Source organism: Leptonychotes weddellii, chromosome 9 (genome assembly GCF_054177405.1).
Source record: "Leptonychotes weddellii isolate Sample4059 chromosome 9, ASM5417740v2, whole genome shotgun sequence".
Taxonomy (NCBI): domain Eukaryota; kingdom Metazoa; phylum Chordata; class Mammalia; order Carnivora; family Phocidae; genus Leptonychotes; species Leptonychotes weddellii.
The window spans coordinates 43,407,328-43,421,101 of NC_138377.1; the positions used below are offsets into that span (position 1 = coordinate 43,407,328).

General features: G+C 36.0%; 1 protein-coding gene across 4 annotated transcripts in view; it reads left to right on the top strand.

The window, feature by feature from the left end:
* Positions 1 to 13,774, top strand: part of MAP4K5 (mitogen-activated protein kinase kinase kinase kinase 5) — a 109,538-nt gene that overhangs the window by 13,746 nt on the left and 82,018 nt on the right. For 3 of the 4 annotated variants that reach the window (XM_081830539.1, XM_031025696.2, XM_081830540.1), the window contains exon 3: positions 10,077 to 10,134. The exons of the other annotated variant lie outside the window; for it this stretch is intronic. In XM_081830539.1, coding sequence (XP_081686665.1) covers positions 10,077 to 10,134 — 58 coding nt within the window. The remainder of the gene's footprint in view (positions 1 to 10,076; positions 10,135 to 13,774) is intronic. 4 annotated transcript variants of the gene reach the window in all.

Consider the following 13,774-nt stretch of genomic DNA (forward strand, 5'->3'; position numbering starts at 1 on the left):
AGAGAAATAAAATGAAGCACTTTGCTCTTGTCAGAGGATAAGGTATTCCATTCTGTTTTGAATATAACACTTTAGACATTTATTTTTAAATTTTAAAAGTATCATAACTTTATAGAAATTCAAAAAAAGAAGTCCCCTTTAGTGCCATGAGTCTAGTGTTATAACTGCTATCATTTTTGTTGGACATCAGACTTGGAGCACTTAGTCAAAGTACATAGTAACGAGAATGGTAGGAACGGTCTGGAAACTATATGTGGCATTTTGAAGGGATTGGATGTTTGTCTGTAGTTACAAAGAAGCTTCTATATATATGTGTATATATATACACACATATATATATTTTATTTATTTGAGAGGGAGAACACAAGTGGGGGAAAGAACAGAGGGGGAGGGAGAGGGACAAGCAGACTCTGCACCAAGCAAAGAGTCCGACGTGGGTCTCTATCCCAGGACCCTGAGATCATGACCTGAGCCAAAACCAAGAATCCGATGCTTAACTGACTGAGCCACCCAGGCACCCCAGCTTTTATTTTTTTTATCTGAACAGGGTTAAAATTAGAACCTAGACCCTGACTGCCATAGGGACTCAATAAATACTTAATAAATTAATAAATTTAGATATCTGAAATTGGTCACAGTAGGAGGAATATGCTAAGTCAGTATTATCTCACAGTCCAAAACTAGGACCACTGAGGAGAAATTATAGGAAAGAAGATATTGCTTATCATAAAAAAGTCTTTATACAACTAAAGTTATCCTAAAAATGAATGTATCAGATTGGCTAAATTACCGCTACAAAGTAGAAGAGAATTGTTTTTTTAGACGACGTTGAATTAGATGATTTCCAGGAATTTCTCCAAACTGGGCTTCTAATAGAACAGTATCTCTGGAGTGGTTTTGGTTTTGTCTATTTTCACTATTCCTTAAATGTGGGTGATTTTTTTTACATTCTATTCTTGACTTTCTTTTCTTATTCTCCATATTCTTCCTAAGTAATCTTAACTACCTGGCTTGGATTCAGGCATGTTGATAGTGCCCAAATCTGTCTCCAGTCCAGGTTAGCTCTTGAACTTCAGGAGCTATCTATTAAATGGCTTATAGGGTATCACTAGTTGGTTTTCCATTGGAACCTAAAATTTAAATATGTTCAAGTCTGAGCCATTCATCTATGCCCCTTCACTATCTTCCTGTCTTGCCCCATAAGATGTGTTCATCTTCTTTGTTTGTCTTTGTAGTGAATGGGACCACACTGTCCACTCAGTTGTGCAGTCCAGAAACTAGGGGTTATGCTAGGCTTGCTGTTTCTTTGCATTTCACATTAATTAACTTACCAGTTTGTAATGGAGACAAGCTTGAACTAGAGTATAACAGAGGAGGTAAAGGGAAGTGAATGGATTTGATTTATATTTTTAAGCCATCAGGATTTGCTTATATATCAGATGTAAAGAATGTGAAAGGAAAGAAATGAAGAATGATCTTGGGTTTGGATTTAAGCAACTGAATGGATACAATTAATTTTATTTAGATTGGGAAGATATGGAAATGAATGGATTTATGGAGCAGGGATAATTTAGTGTTCTGTGTTAGACTTGTTAAAGTTGAGATGCCTGTCAGGTTTCCATGGATTTAGGAACCTGGAGCTGAGTAAGGAGAGATTTGTCCTGGAGATGGTTGTTAAAGCCATAGGACTACATAGGAGAATGTTAGATAAAGAAAAACTGAAATTCCATCATCACTCAGGATAGTTAAGAAAAGATGGAGTAATAAAGAGGCTGAGGCATTATTGAAGGTTTGAAGAGAAGGGAGTAAAATAGTCCTTATGAAGAGTGGAAAATCACCTTCTCCTAGTGGAGAAGTTGTAGTTTGAAATTTGTGTTATGATTTCAAAATAAGACCAGTTAACATTATTTTAAATTCATTTCCAGCAGCATTTAGCTAGCTAGCTATTCAATACCAATATGGAATGAGTGGATGATTGGGTTTAATCAGATTAGGATCTTGCCAGGCAAGTGTGATACATGGGAAGATGGGAAAGAAGTAAGAGAGTGTAAGAGAGTGACTGTAAATGGAGTGATTGACCATGGAACCCTGAAAGTTAAGGGAATGTGAGGAATTGAGACGTAATTGGTAGCCATAGGGGAATACTTTCATAAGAATGGAAGGACTAGTGAACTGAAAGGATAGGTCATCAGCAGGAAGTAACAGTGTTTGAAATCAAGATTCAGATAGGAGGTCAAGGAATGAAAAGTTAGGAAGTAGATCTGGAGGATGAAGTCTCTAAAGACTTCCTTTAGAGGCAAGAGAAGAGGTGGAGAAGATGACTGTGAACCAGAGGCTATAAAATCTTAATGAACAAGGAGGGGGTGACCAAGAAGTTAGTAGATGGTAGCTACAAGAGAACAGTGGATGAGACAGTCTGTCTTGAGCTGCAGAGGAATCTTATGTCTCACCATTCCCTTCTTTACACTCTTAAGTTCCCTTAACACGAGATAATTTTACTTCTTTGAGATGCCCGTGTTTTCTCCTATCTTTACACTGTTGCCTGGAATTCTGCCGTAATCACTTACCACCACCACCACTACCATGCTTCTCCCGCAACCCCAAGGTCTCTCATCAGGTCTCAGTTTAGATTTACTTTCTCTTGGAAGCTTTCTCCAGCCAACTTTGAATGGGGTCTTTTATCACCTTTGTGATACCTTTATCACCTTTTATCACCTATGTTGTCTTTTATCACCTTTGAGGGCACTTGTCACAATGTATGGTATTTACTGTTTACTTCTCTCTCTCCAACTGTTAAAAGCCTTGGAAGACAGGAACTTTTTTGTTTAATTAAATCTCCAATATCAACAACAGTACCTGGTGCATAGTCAGTAATACTTGTTCAGTGAATGAACCAGTCAAAAACAGTGTTCCATAAAGATGCAGGTATAGAGGTTTTATAGCCTATGATATAATTGTTTACATTTTTTGTGGATGAACCAGTACTTTGCATTCTTCAAACCTTACAGATGCTGTGTTGCTACTTTTGTATTATAGTTCATATTCTTAAATCTCGGATGCATAATCCTGACTGAGAAATAGTCACTGGCCACTAGAGATAGCTTGTTAAATACAGAGCAGTCTCGATTTTCTGTTGTTATGTTAAAGAATATTTTTGGAGGAAGGGGCCATATTTAAAACTGGTGACCCCAGTTGGCTTTACAGAAAAGTTTTGTGACCCTAAAAATATGATGGAAGGAAGTTAATTGGAGATAGGATGAGGGGCCTAATGTTAAGAACGTAAAGTTGTGTATAAAGGCTGAGCTCACTTACCTTCATGGTGACTGTCTTGGTTGCCGTAGGTTTTAGATGACTGTCATTAGTTACCAGTTTCATTTTTTGACCTAATTTTAAAAAATTCTCCTCTAAAAAATTCTAACTTCATCGTGACAGAGGTGTAATGTTCATTATTAAGTCTTATCTTTCTATTCTTTCTTGAAAACTTGTAGGTAAAATGTGAGACACAGGACTTTTCCTTTAATTATTTTTAGTCACCTTAAAAATTTTATAGCATGTGAGGAAGTTCATGGCTGAAAAAACTGGCAGCTGCATGGTATTGTTGAAATAGAAATGGCTTAATCAGGAAGATCAGCATCTTTACTTTTTTTTTTTTTTTTTTTTTTACCTTTGAGCAAGTGGAACTCTAAGAGTAACTTTTTAATATAAATTTAAAAATCCAAGACTGGACAGTTTGAGTTAAAATGCTTCTCTGATAGTAAATTGACTTGGAAATATTAAGAGGTTAAGGGGAAATGCATTAGCAATGAGAATAGAAACTTAATTTAACTGGAAATTATTCTCTTCATGGATTTTATTGTGACATTGACCCATTTATTATTAGTTTATCTTTCCCCACCTAGTAATTTCAATTCCTAATTAATAAGAGTTAAATAAGAGAAAAGCAGGGTGCCTGGGTGCCTCAGTCAGTTAAGTGTCTGCTTTCAGCTCAGGTCATGATCTTGGGGTACTGAGATCGAGCCCCACATCGGGCTCCCTGCTCAGGGGAAGTCTTCTTCTCCCTCTCTTTCTGCCCCTCCCTGCTGCTTGTGCTCGTGTGCACACTCCTGTCTGTCTCTCTCTCAAGTAAATAAAATCTTTTTAAAAAAATAAGAGATTAGCTATAGTAACATTTTATTAGAGTTCTGGGTGTTTAGTATACTTTTAAGTCTGAATAGTGAATATCAATAACCTACTAAAATACCTATGAATTAGAAATATATTTAGATCCTTTTTGTACAAGTGCTTTGGTACTTCCATTAGTTTCTTTTGCAGGATTTTCAAATTCTTGTGCGTTAAAAACAAAAATACTTGAGAATGTCGCATTAAACTTGGAGGGAATAGTTGGATTTCAAAATCAGTATTATGTATGACTCTTCTGGATTATAGTGTGAAATTACATAGTTAAATTTCTGAAAGATCTCTTTAGTAAATTGAATCTGTAAAGTCTCTGTTTAGATCTTTTTTTCTGAAAGCCTCTTTGCCTTTTATTATAAAAGAGCCTGGTACTGCTTTCTGTTTTAAAAATCCAGCTGGAAAATTACAGAGTACAAAAATTTGTCCATCGGTTCTTCATTTGGAGAGAACAGAAAGTATGTCTTCAAAATGGAGACTGACCTTTAAGCGTTCTATCAGTGGGAGTTTTAGCTTTTATTATTTTTCTTTACTTTTTACTTCTGTTACTACATATATTTTGGCTTCTGCCTGGTACAGCTGAATGTTAAAATACCATCTTTATTTTATGTGGTTCTGTAATTGTTGTTCATATCCTCCAATGAGCTGTTTCTTTCTGAGCCCCTCAGAATCTCTAAAAAAACAAACAAACAAACACAGCAAGGTGTCCTTGGTCTTTGTGTCTTTATTTTGGTTCTATTAAATTGAAACAACATATTTGTGTTGATTGTAATCATGAAAATTGACTCCTAAATGTGTCTGAAAGTGTCCTATACTTAAAATAGTTTTCTGTGTAGTCTTTTAAAAATAATCAATAGACTTACTTTTTAGTACATTTTTAGATTACAGAATAAGCAAATAGTATGTAGAGCTACATTCATCTACCCCCCCCCAGCCACCCACATACCCATGGTTTCCCCTTTTATTAACATCTTGCATCAGTGTGGTACATTTATTACAATTATTGAACCAGTATTGATATATTATTATAGTCCATACTTGAAGATTCACTTGTTGTGTTGTACAGTTTTATGGGTTTTGACAGATACATAATGATGTGTATCCATCATTACAGTTTCACACAGAATAGTTCACCACCCTAAAAACCCCCTATGCTTTACGTGTTCATCACTCTCCACCCAAACCCCTGGCAACCATTGTCCTTTTTGCTCTCTGTAGCTTTACCGTTTCCAGAATGTCACGTAGTTAGAATCATATGGTATTAGACTGACTTCTTTCACTTAGCAGTATACATTTAAGGTTCATATCTTTTCATGGCTTGATGGCTCATTTTTTTAAATCACTAGATAATATTCCACTGTGTGGATGTACCACAGTTTGTTTATCATTACCTATTGAAAGACATCTTGATTATTTCCAGTTTTGGTGATTATGAATAAAGCCTGCTATAAACATTCTTCTACAGGTTTTTGTGTGGACATAAGTTTTTAACTTAATTGGGTAAATGATAAGTGGGGATTGCTAGATCATATGGTAACACTATGTTTAGCTTTGTAAGAAACTGTCAAACTGTCAGTATATGTGTTCTTAAGAATCAACCAAATTGGGGCATGTGGGTGGCTCAGTTGGTTGAGCCACTGACTCTTGGTTTCGGGTCAGGTCATGATCTCAGGGTTGTGAGATCTGCTTGGGATTCTCTTTCCCTCTTCCTCTGCCCCTCCTCCCCGCTCGATCTCTTTCTCTCTCTCTCTAAAATAATTAATTAAAAAAAAAAGAATCAACCTAATTAAAAATCTGGAAGGATATACTCTAAACTATTAACAGTAGTTACCTCAGGGGATGAAATGGGGGGAGGTGGGGGGGACTGTCATCTTATTTTGTAATATCTGAATTTTTTAAAACAAAATACTATTTTGTAATTTTTTACAAATAAAATTTTTCTCTAAAATACTTAATGCATACTAATAAAAATTGAAAATGAGGGGTGCCTGGGTGGCTCAGTTGGTTAAAGTGTCCAACTCTTGGCTTCAGCTCAGGTCATGATCTCATGGGTCATGAGATTGAACCCTGAGTCAGGTTCCGCGCTCAGGGGGGAGTCGAAGATTCTCTCCCTCTGCCCCTCCCCCCACTGGCTTATGCCCGCTCTCTCTCTCAGATAAGTAAATCTTTTTTAAAAAATTGAAAATGAGTTAACATAAATAAAAGAAGACCATTTAAGCAGTATATTATTAGTTTCATAGCACTTCCTAGATGTGGAGGATTTTAATATTTTTTAAGTAAAGAGGATAATTACCTTACTCCAATCATAATTGTCCATTCAACAAATTTATAGAGCATCTACCTGCGGCATAGTTCTTTATAGAATCCTGCCCAGAGCTAAGAAGAGAACACACTTCATTCAGCCTTGGGATGTCAGGCAAGACTTCCTAGAGGAGGTGATATCTGAATTGCATTCTGAAGGAGGAATCTGAATTAACTAGGCTAATGTGGAGGGGAGAAGGGCAGGGGAAGGAGAATGTACCAGAATGAGGACAATGTTTTCAAACTAGAGACCAAGTCATTTGCTTCTGGTTAATCTGATTAAAATCAGAATTAATTGTTTCATATTGTCGAGAAGCATATTAGATCTTTTCATGCTCTTGGCACTTGTTTGATAATCTGTATTTGGGAAGTGTGGGCTCATATTTTCTTTTGGTTTCTAGTGACTGGCAGGTGTATTGCCCTAATGCCTGTTTTGCTTGGGAAACTGGAATAATGAATACCCTGAAGATATTTTGTTGCTGGAGATGTTTAAGCATCTGTCACTGTCACATGAGTTAAACATTGCACTCTTTATCTGAATTTTAGAGCCTTGAATGGTTCAACTGTCACTGTTTGTGAGTGTACATACATGTTACTTTCTTGGGCCATCTATGTCTCTTATACTTAAATCTTGCTTCCCATATGTAAACTTCCACTATATATCCATAGATTTTTTTTTTCTGTTTTCTATAGGATTCCAGGGAAAAATTTAAAAATTATCACTTAGAGAAATGCAGAAAGAGGGAAAAACCAGGAAGTGTATTGACATGAAGGGATGAAAGTGGATTGTGTTTGCTAGATTATAATGCAGGAGCCTTAAAAAAAGAATTGTTGAGTCTTGTCAGTTGATATTTTTCTGAATCCTGTAAGTTGGATTTTAAACATTTTGGAAGACTACTGACTGTTATTTGGTATCTTTTTCCAGATTATTTAAAATAATAACATTTTTCCTTGGATCAAATTCATCTCTCAAATTAAGACCTTAAATATGAAAGAATTCACAATTTCTTACATTGAAAGTCATCATAGGAAATAATTTAATGTAAAATATGATTAGCACATTACCCTGTTTTCAATAAAAGTCACCCCTGAAGTCTATTAAATATTATGAAATTAAAACTTTTCTCTGGTAACTGTTGCATTTAAAAAAGGAAAACAGAATTCTCATCTATTGAAAGGAGCAGTGAAACCTTGACATCAGAATACAGTTACTGGGTTCTAACTCCCATCTGTTGCCCCCGGCCAGCAGAATAGCCTTGGGCATGTCCCCTAACTTGACCAGCTAAGTCTTCATGTTTAAATAAATAGAATTAAGTAATGAATATGAGAGTTCCTCCAAACTGTAAAGTAATTACAAATATAATTTGCATCATTATCATGGAATTTGTCTTCCAATACACATTTTATAACCCACTGAACAAGAGGTCAATTATTACTGCTTATTTTATAACTTTTGGCCATGTTTTCTGTGCCAGAATCTCATTGGCATGTGAAATGTTGAGCAGTGGACAGCCTAAATCTATGTGGACATATTTTTCTATAGCCCACGGGAGGACTGAAATGCTGAAAGATCTTAGGAACTGGGGCAGGACCTAAGCCCAACAGATAATTCTTTTGTCCAAGGGCAAGAAAGAGGAGAGGGTAGTTGTGGTGTGAGGCTTTTGGCTGACCTGTTCCATGTCTCTAAATGTGTTTGTGTTTGGGTGAGGGATAATTATATTGGGGAGGAGAGTTAAAATGTCTTTTCTCTTCTCCAGGCCCCTCCTTACGCTAATTTACCATGATAGGTCAGGAAAATGTGAACTTCTTACCACAACTTCTGTAGAAGTGTGAGACTTCTGTAGAAAATCCTTTTTCTCTTCTTCCTGTTTGTGATTTTCCTTTTGTATCCCTCTCCCCCATTCTATTCTTTTTCTCACCTTCTTTATGTCATTTCTAAAAGTATTCCTTTGAAGGCTATCTTCCCTACATTCTTGGTCATTATTCTATTTTCCCTTTTTCCCTCTTTTAACATTACCTGTTTAATCCAGCAAATTAGTATAATTTTACTTTGCTGTTTTATCATACACTCCTTATTTTTTATGCCAATTATGAAAGTTTACATTTGAATCTAATAGAGTAAATGAAAGACATTGTAAAGTATTAAATTGCATTTCTACATATGGTATGCCACTGGATGTAGTGAAAATGAGCATTCATATTAGCAATGACAACATAATAGTACAATGCTTTTAGACTGTTTTGGTAGTATGTGTTGATGGCCTTAAATGCTCATATTCATACCCTTAGACCTAGTTAATTTCAAACCTTGGAATCCATTTGAAAGAAATAATCTTAAATAATGAAAAGACTATGTGTAGCATTCTTAATGTCTAACAGTAAGGGAGAATGATTTTGTGGACTATTATGTAGCCATTTAAAATTATGTATAACATGGAGAAAGTTCATAATTTTAAAAACAGAATTAAAATTTGGACCTACAAGAGAACTTAGCGAATATAGATTTCACATTCAAGGTTGGTGAGAATATAAATTCACACAGTTTTGTTAAAGGGCACTATGGCAATATTTTCATTTAAAATCCACACACCTTTTGACCTAACAAATAGACTTGTAGGTTGACTTACTGATAAACTCTGGTATGTGCCAAAATATTTGCAGTTATAATCATTGCAGCACTAATTACAGTAAGTCTGTCCAGGGGCACCTGGGTGGTGCAGTCGATTAAGTGTCCAATTCTTGGTTTCTGCTCAGGTCCTGTACTCATGGGTCATGGGATCCAGCCCCATCTTGGGCTCCCTGCTCAGCCGGGAGTCTGCTTGAGGAGTCTCTCCCTCTGCCCCTTCCCCTACTTGGCTATATGCGGCGCTCGTGCACACTCTCTCAAATAAATAAATCTTTTTAAAAAATCAGTCTGTCCATGATTTTTTGGTAAGTAATGAATAGTTTCTTTTCTAGGAATTTATCTGAAGGAAATAAGGCTGTGGATAGATATGAAGCTAAGATATATTTATCCCTGTATTTATAACTGCAGAATAATATTAAAACCCTCCATGTTCAACAATACCAGATTAGTGAAATACAGTCTATCTCGCATCAATAGAAAATTATGCAGCATTATAAATAGCATTGTAGAAGACTATGTAGGATGGCATTATCTTCTACCGCACATACACATGTAAGCACTTACACATCTACACATGGAAAAAAAGAAACACATGCTCTATTTAACTTTTTTCCTCTGGGTAGTAAGATACAGATGACTTGTTTTTCTAAATTTTCCCTTAATGATCTATTATTATATTTATAAAATATATAAAAACCATGAGTATTTTTTTAATCAATAAGAATATTAATTCTAGTATAAGAAAAGACTTAGCGGAAGTATAACAAAAATTGTAAATAATAGCTAGTTTTGAGTGGTGGGACGAAAGGTAACTGTGTGTGTGTGTCTTTTCTATATTTTTCTTTAATGAGAAAATGAATATATTCATTTTATTGGAAATATTCTGTTAAAAGCATGGTTGATAAGCAGCTAATTAACTTAGTGCCAAATAATTTTTATATAATTAACAAACTTAAAAACATTTTTATTTTCATTTTAGGCTAGAAATATTCATACAGGAGAGTTGGCTGCAGTAAAAATTATCAAATTGGAGCCTGGTATGTATTAAAACTCTCAAGATAATTTTTGAATACTTTTCTTGTGTAGTTCATAAATATAGGACTTAACAAGCATTTTCCATATTTTTTCCTTATTTCCCTTCTTCCAAAAAGAAATCTTTGTTGTCAGGGCAGTAAGATATCCAATATGGTTATAATTAAATTCCATTGGAGGTTGTTAGTTAAAGATGAGTTTGGTGTGATAGTTTTGTTGCTAAATAAAATTTGAAATGTGCACATTCAAAAATTGGAAGGCACATTGACGGTGTTAAAGTAATTTTCTTTTAAGGTTGTAGTGAAATATTTGAACTTCTTTTATGAGAATTTAATTAGGAAAGTATTCATTGATGGGGCGAGATATTTCGTAATATTTGGGATAATGGTATTTTATATGTCAGATGTAACCTGGCTGTTACGTTTAATAATTCTGGTCTTAGCCTAGTGCCTTTTTTTTTCTAAACACTTCTTTGTAACAGAAAGCTGTTTGTTTTAAAACAGACAGGGGTGCGTGGCTGGCTCAGTAGAGCATGCAAGTCTTGATCTTGGGGTGTGAGTTTGAGCCCCATGTTGGGTGTAGAGATTACTTAAAAAAAAAAAATACTGAGAAATTTGCTTTGAAAACAAAATAACTGTGTAAAACCTGAAACGATTTTGTTAATTTCGATAACCTAAGAGTTTTCTAATGAGAGCAGTAGTAGCTTTTTCTCTCCAGTTTTTTATTGTGGTAAAATCCATATAACAGAAAATTTACCAACGAAACCATTTTTTTTTAAGATTTTATTTATTTATTTGACAGAGAGAGACACAGCAAGAGAGGGAACATAAGCAGGGGGAGTGGGAGAGGGAGAAGCAGGCTTCCTGCAGAGCAGGGAGCCCAATGCGGGGCTCGATCCCAGGACCCCGGGATCATGACCTGAGCCGAAGGCAGGCAGACGCTTAACGACTGAGCCACCCAGGTGCCCCTGAAACCATTTTTAAGTGTATAGTTCAGTGGAATAAAATACATTGATAATGTTGTGCTACCATCACCACCATCCACCTTCAGGACTCTTCGTCTTGTAAAACTTAAACTCTGTATCCATTATATAGTAACTTCCCATTCTGGTCTTCCTCCTAGCCCCTGGCAACCACCATTTTACTTTTTGTCTGTGATTTTCACTACTCTGGGTACTTGATTTAAGTGGAATCATATAGTATTTGTCTTTTTGTGACTGGCTGGCTTATTTCACTTAGCATAATGTCTTCAAGTCTCATCCAGTTGTCACATATGTCTGAATTTCCTTCTTTTCAAGACCAAATAACATTCCATTGAATGAATAGGTCACATTTTACTTATCCATTCATATATTGATGGACACTTGGGTTGCTTCCACATTTTAGCTATCGTGAATAATACTGCTATATGAGGATGAGCATACAAGTATTTCTTCCAGACCTGCTTTTATTCTTTTTATATACCCAGAAGTGGAATTGCTAGATCATATGGTAATTCTATTTTTAATTTTTTAGGGACCACCATACTGTTTTCTGCAGTGGCTATACAATTTTGCGTTCCTACCAGTAGTGTTCAAGTGTTCCAATTTCTTCACATCCTCATCAACACGTGTTATTTTTCTGTTTTGTTTTGTTATCGCAGCCATCCTAATGGATGTGAGGGGGTATCTCATTGTAGCTTTTGTTTGCATTTCTGTAGCGATTAGTGATGTTGAGCGTCTTTTCATGTGCTTATTTGTTTATCATTTTTGGAGAATTGTCTGTTTAAGTCCTTTGCTCATTTTTTAATTGGGTTGTTTGTTTCTTTATTGTTGAGTTTTTAGAGCTCTTTGTTATAATCTGGATATTAATCCCATATCAGATATATGATTTGCAAATATTTTCTCCCATTCCATGGGCTTTTTGCTGTGTTGATATTGTCTTTTGGTGCATAAAATTTTAAAATTTTCATGAAGTCCAGCCGGCCTGTTTTTTCTTTCATTGCTTGTGCCTTTGGTACCATACTTAAGAAATCATTGCCAAATCTAGTGTCAATGAGCTTTGCTTTATTGTAAGAGTTTTATAGTTTTACGTCTTACAAAGTCTGTGATCATCTTGAGTTAATTTTTGTATATGGTGTTGCGTTCGGGTCTGACTTTGTTTTTTTGCTAGTGGATATCCATTTTCCCAGCACCATTTGTTGAAAAGACGGTCCTTTCCCCATTGAATAATCTTAGCAGCCTTGTCAGAAATCTTTTTGGTTGAAGGCCAAAAAATCTCTGACCATATATGCAAGGGCTTACTTCTGGATTCTCTATTCTATTCTGCTGGTCCTTATGTCTGTCTGTATGCCAGTATCACGCTACTTTGAGTACCATAGCTTTGTAGTAAGTTTTGAAATCAGGAAGTGTGAATCATCCAATTTTAATCTTCTTTTTCAAGATTGTTTTGGGGGGCGCCTGGGTGGCTCAGTTGTTAAGCGTCTGCCTTCAGCTCAGGTCATGATCCCAGCGTCCTGGGATCGAGCCCCGCATCAGGCTCTCTGCTCGGCGGGAAGCCTGCTTCTCCCTTTCCCACTCCCCCTGCTTGTGTTCCCTCTTTCGCTGTGTTTCTCTCTGTCAAATAAATAAATAAATAAATAAATAAAAAGATTGTTTTGGCTATCCACGGTCCCTTGAGATTTCATATAAATTTTAGGATAAATTTTTCTATTTCTGCAAAATAATGTTGTTGAAAAAGGAGTGGTAATTTTTGACCAGGTAGGTGAATATTTGCTGATTGTTCATTTGCTGCTTCATAAACTTAGACATGTAGAATAATTGTGTGACTGTAATTATGCCAAACAATTTCTTAATTTGAGCATTAAAAATGTTTTTGCGGGGCGCCTGGGTGGCTCAGTTGGTTGAGCGACTGCCTTCGGCTCAGGTCATGATCCTGGAGTTCCGGGATCGAGTCCCGCATCGGGCTCCCTGCTCGGCGGGGAGTCTGCTTCTCCCTCTGACCCTCCCACCTCTCATGTGCTCTCTCTTTCTCTCATTCTCTCTCTCAAATAAATAAATAAAATCTTTAAAAAAAAATGTTTTTGCATTTCAGATACAATATTTTCATCATTATGTATATGATTCATTAAAGAGAGATTACTGAGGGTAGCTTATGCTGCAACACTTTAAAAATAAGCTTTCATATACGACACGGTATCGTTTTTTTCCCTGGGTATTAGAAATTGTTATAATATTCTTAGAGTTCTCCCCTTCTACACTGTTGGTGGGAATGCAAGCTGGTGCAGCCACTCTGGAAAACAGTATGGAGGGTCTTCAAAAAGTTGAAAATAGAGCTACCATACGACCCAGCAATTCCACTACTGAGGAACAGTATGGAGGTTCCTCAAAAAGTTGAAAATAGAGCTACCATATGATCCAGCAATTGCACTACTGGGTATTTACCCCAAAGATACAAATGTAGTGATCTGAAGGGGTACGTGCACCCCAATGTTTATAGCAGCAATGTCCACAATAGCCAAACTGTGGAAAGAGCCAAGATGTCCATCGACAGATGAATGGATAAAGAAGATGTGGTATTTATATACAATGGAATATTATGCAGCCATCAAAAGGAATGAAATCTTGGCCATTTGCAACGATGTGGATGGAAATGGAGGGTATTATGC